The sequence below is a fragment of the Gopherus flavomarginatus genome, chromosome 2 (genome assembly GCF_025201925.1).
Source record: "Gopherus flavomarginatus isolate rGopFla2 chromosome 2, rGopFla2.mat.asm, whole genome shotgun sequence".
Taxonomy (NCBI): domain Eukaryota; kingdom Metazoa; phylum Chordata; order Testudines; family Testudinidae; genus Gopherus; species Gopherus flavomarginatus.
This window is the reverse complement of record NC_066618.1, coordinates 37,544,611-37,546,643: the sequence shown is the minus strand read 5'-3', so window position 1 is coordinate 37,546,643 and position 2,033 is coordinate 37,544,611. Positions and strand designations below refer to the sequence as shown.

The following is a 2,033-nucleotide window of genomic DNA, read 5'->3' as shown; positions in this document are numbered from 1 at the left end:
CTGAGGAATTGTATCATGCTCAGTGGCGCTCATCACAGCCATTTTAGGGTCCACCAGCTCTAAGACGGGGGTGGGGGGGCTACAGCGTGGCGACAAACCAGCCTCGCCGTTTCCCTTTCCCTTTGCTGAGTGTTGCATTATAGGCAAATAGCACAGGGAAGGAAAGGGCCACCAAGGGAGTCCTGCCCACAGTCCCGGTGATCTGGCGCCGATAAAATCACTCCGAGCTGCTAGTGCTTTTCATCGCCTCCTCCCCAGCTCGGCCTGCATGTGCCCTGAGCAGGGGCGAGTGCGAACACCTGGAGGTGCCACAGCAGCGCCAGGTAGAGATGGGGCAGCGCCCCCCGCCGCCTGGACCAGGCCCCGCCTCTCCCCTCATAGCTCGGGAGCTTTCTAGGTGTGTGCACCCCCCATCCCCAGCGCCCGAGCCGCTCCCTCTGCGGCTCGCGCTGATTGGCTGGCGCTGTTGGTTAATGGCACGCGCCTGTGGATGTAGTTATAAGAATCCTCGCGTGCCAGCCCTCAGCTCCAGCAAGTCCCCAGCAGCCTCCCCAGAGAGCGGCAGAGGCGCCGGGGCCGGGCCGCGCCCGCAGCAGGAGCTGGGGCAGCAGCAGCAGGAGGCGGCGGCTCACCGGGAGCAGCCGGGGCGAGGGGCTCAGGAGCAGCAGGAGGCTCCTCGCGGCTGGGTCCCCGGGCAGCAGCGGGCTGCAGCCGCGCCAGCGTGCCCGGGCCAGGGCGCAGCATGGAGACGGTGCTGCTGGAGCATTTCCCCGGGGGGCTGGACTCCTTCTCCTCGCCCCCCTACTTCGACGAGGAGGATTTCTTCACGGACCAGTCCTCCCGCGACCCCCTGGAAGCGGACGAGTTCCTGGAGCAGGACGTGGACTTCCTGAGCCACCAGCTGCAGGAGTATTACCGGGACGGGGGGCAGGGCGAGGGGGGCTATTGCTGCGAGGCGGCGGCCGCCGCGGCCAACTTCTCTTCCTCCTCCTCCCCCTCCTCGCCCAGCTTCCCCTACGAGTGCTGCGGGGCGGCCGCCTCCGAGCTGCTGTCCCCGGGGGGCAGGCTCAAGGCGCTGAGCTCCGCCAAGCGGCGCCGGCGGGTGCGCTCCGAGGCCGAGCTGCAGCAGCTGAGGCAGGCGGCCAACGTGCGGGAGCGCCGGAGGATGCAGTCCATCAACGACGCCTTCGAGGGGCTGAGGTCCCACATCCCCACGCTGCCCTACGAGAAGCGGCTCTCCAAGGTGGACACCCTGCGCCTGGCCATTGGCTACATCAACTTCCTGAGCGAGCTGGTGCAGTCGGACCTGCCCCTGCGGAGCGCCAGCAGCGAGAGCCCCAGCCAGCCCAAGAAAGTCATCATCTGCCACCGGGGCACAAGTAAGTGAGCAGCCCAGGTCCAAATCGCTCCCTGGCGTAACTCCGTTGGCTACCCTGGAGTTACACCAGGGCTGGGTTTACACCTCCCCAGACACACACAAAGACAGGCTCGCACATGCTCTCAGAGGCGCACACGCAGCGCGTTCTCCTTTGAACCGTTTGTCTGAAGGAATGTGCACCTTGCCTGTTGCCACGACTTCTCTCCTAGCGCAAGACTGCAGCTTGGATAGAGAAGGGGTTGAGACCATCCACAGCTAGGCTGACCGGTAGAACCTGGTATTTTCAAACCCAGGAAAGCTGTTAGTCCGTGCATGGCACACGGTAATGCTTATGCATTTAACTGGGTTACCTGCATCACTGAAACGGCCAGGAGCAAAGAGAAGGGGTTCCTGGACTGGTTCCCACTAGTACATAGCAAAATATTTATTTTCCTACTACTCTCTTTTTCCAGGATCACCTTCTCCAAGCGACCCTGATTACGGACTGCCTCCTCTTGCTGGACACTCTCTGTCATGGACTGATGAGAAGCAACTTAAGGAACAAAACATTATTAGAACAGCTAAAGTGTGGACCCCTGAAGACCCCAGAAAACTAAACAACAAATCTTCTCTAAACAACATAGAAAACGAACCTCCATTTGATTTTGTATCATGA

At 61.6% G+C, this 2,033-nt stretch overlaps 1 protein-coding gene across 1 annotated transcript; it reads left to right on the top strand.

Moving 5' to 3' along the window:
• The first annotated feature begins 742 nt into the window (after window positions 1-742).
• Window positions 743-2,033, top strand: PTF1A (pancreas associated transcription factor 1a). Its single transcript, XM_050939162.1, has 2 exons — window positions 743-1,379; window positions 1,831-2,033. The coding sequence occupies exons 1-2, from the start codon at window positions 743-745 to the stop codon at window positions 2,031-2,033; spliced, it is 840 nt and encodes a 279-aa protein (XP_050795119.1).

Coding starts and splice junctions, on each gene's coding strand:
- PTF1A (XM_050939162.1), top strand. CDS start 743: ATGGAGACGGTGCTGCTGGAGCATTTCCCCGGGGGGCTGGACTCCTTC. Junction 1,380..1,830: donor CATCTGCCACCGGGGCACAA/GTAAGTGAGCAG, acceptor CTCTTTTTCCAG/GATCACCTTCTCCAAGCGAC.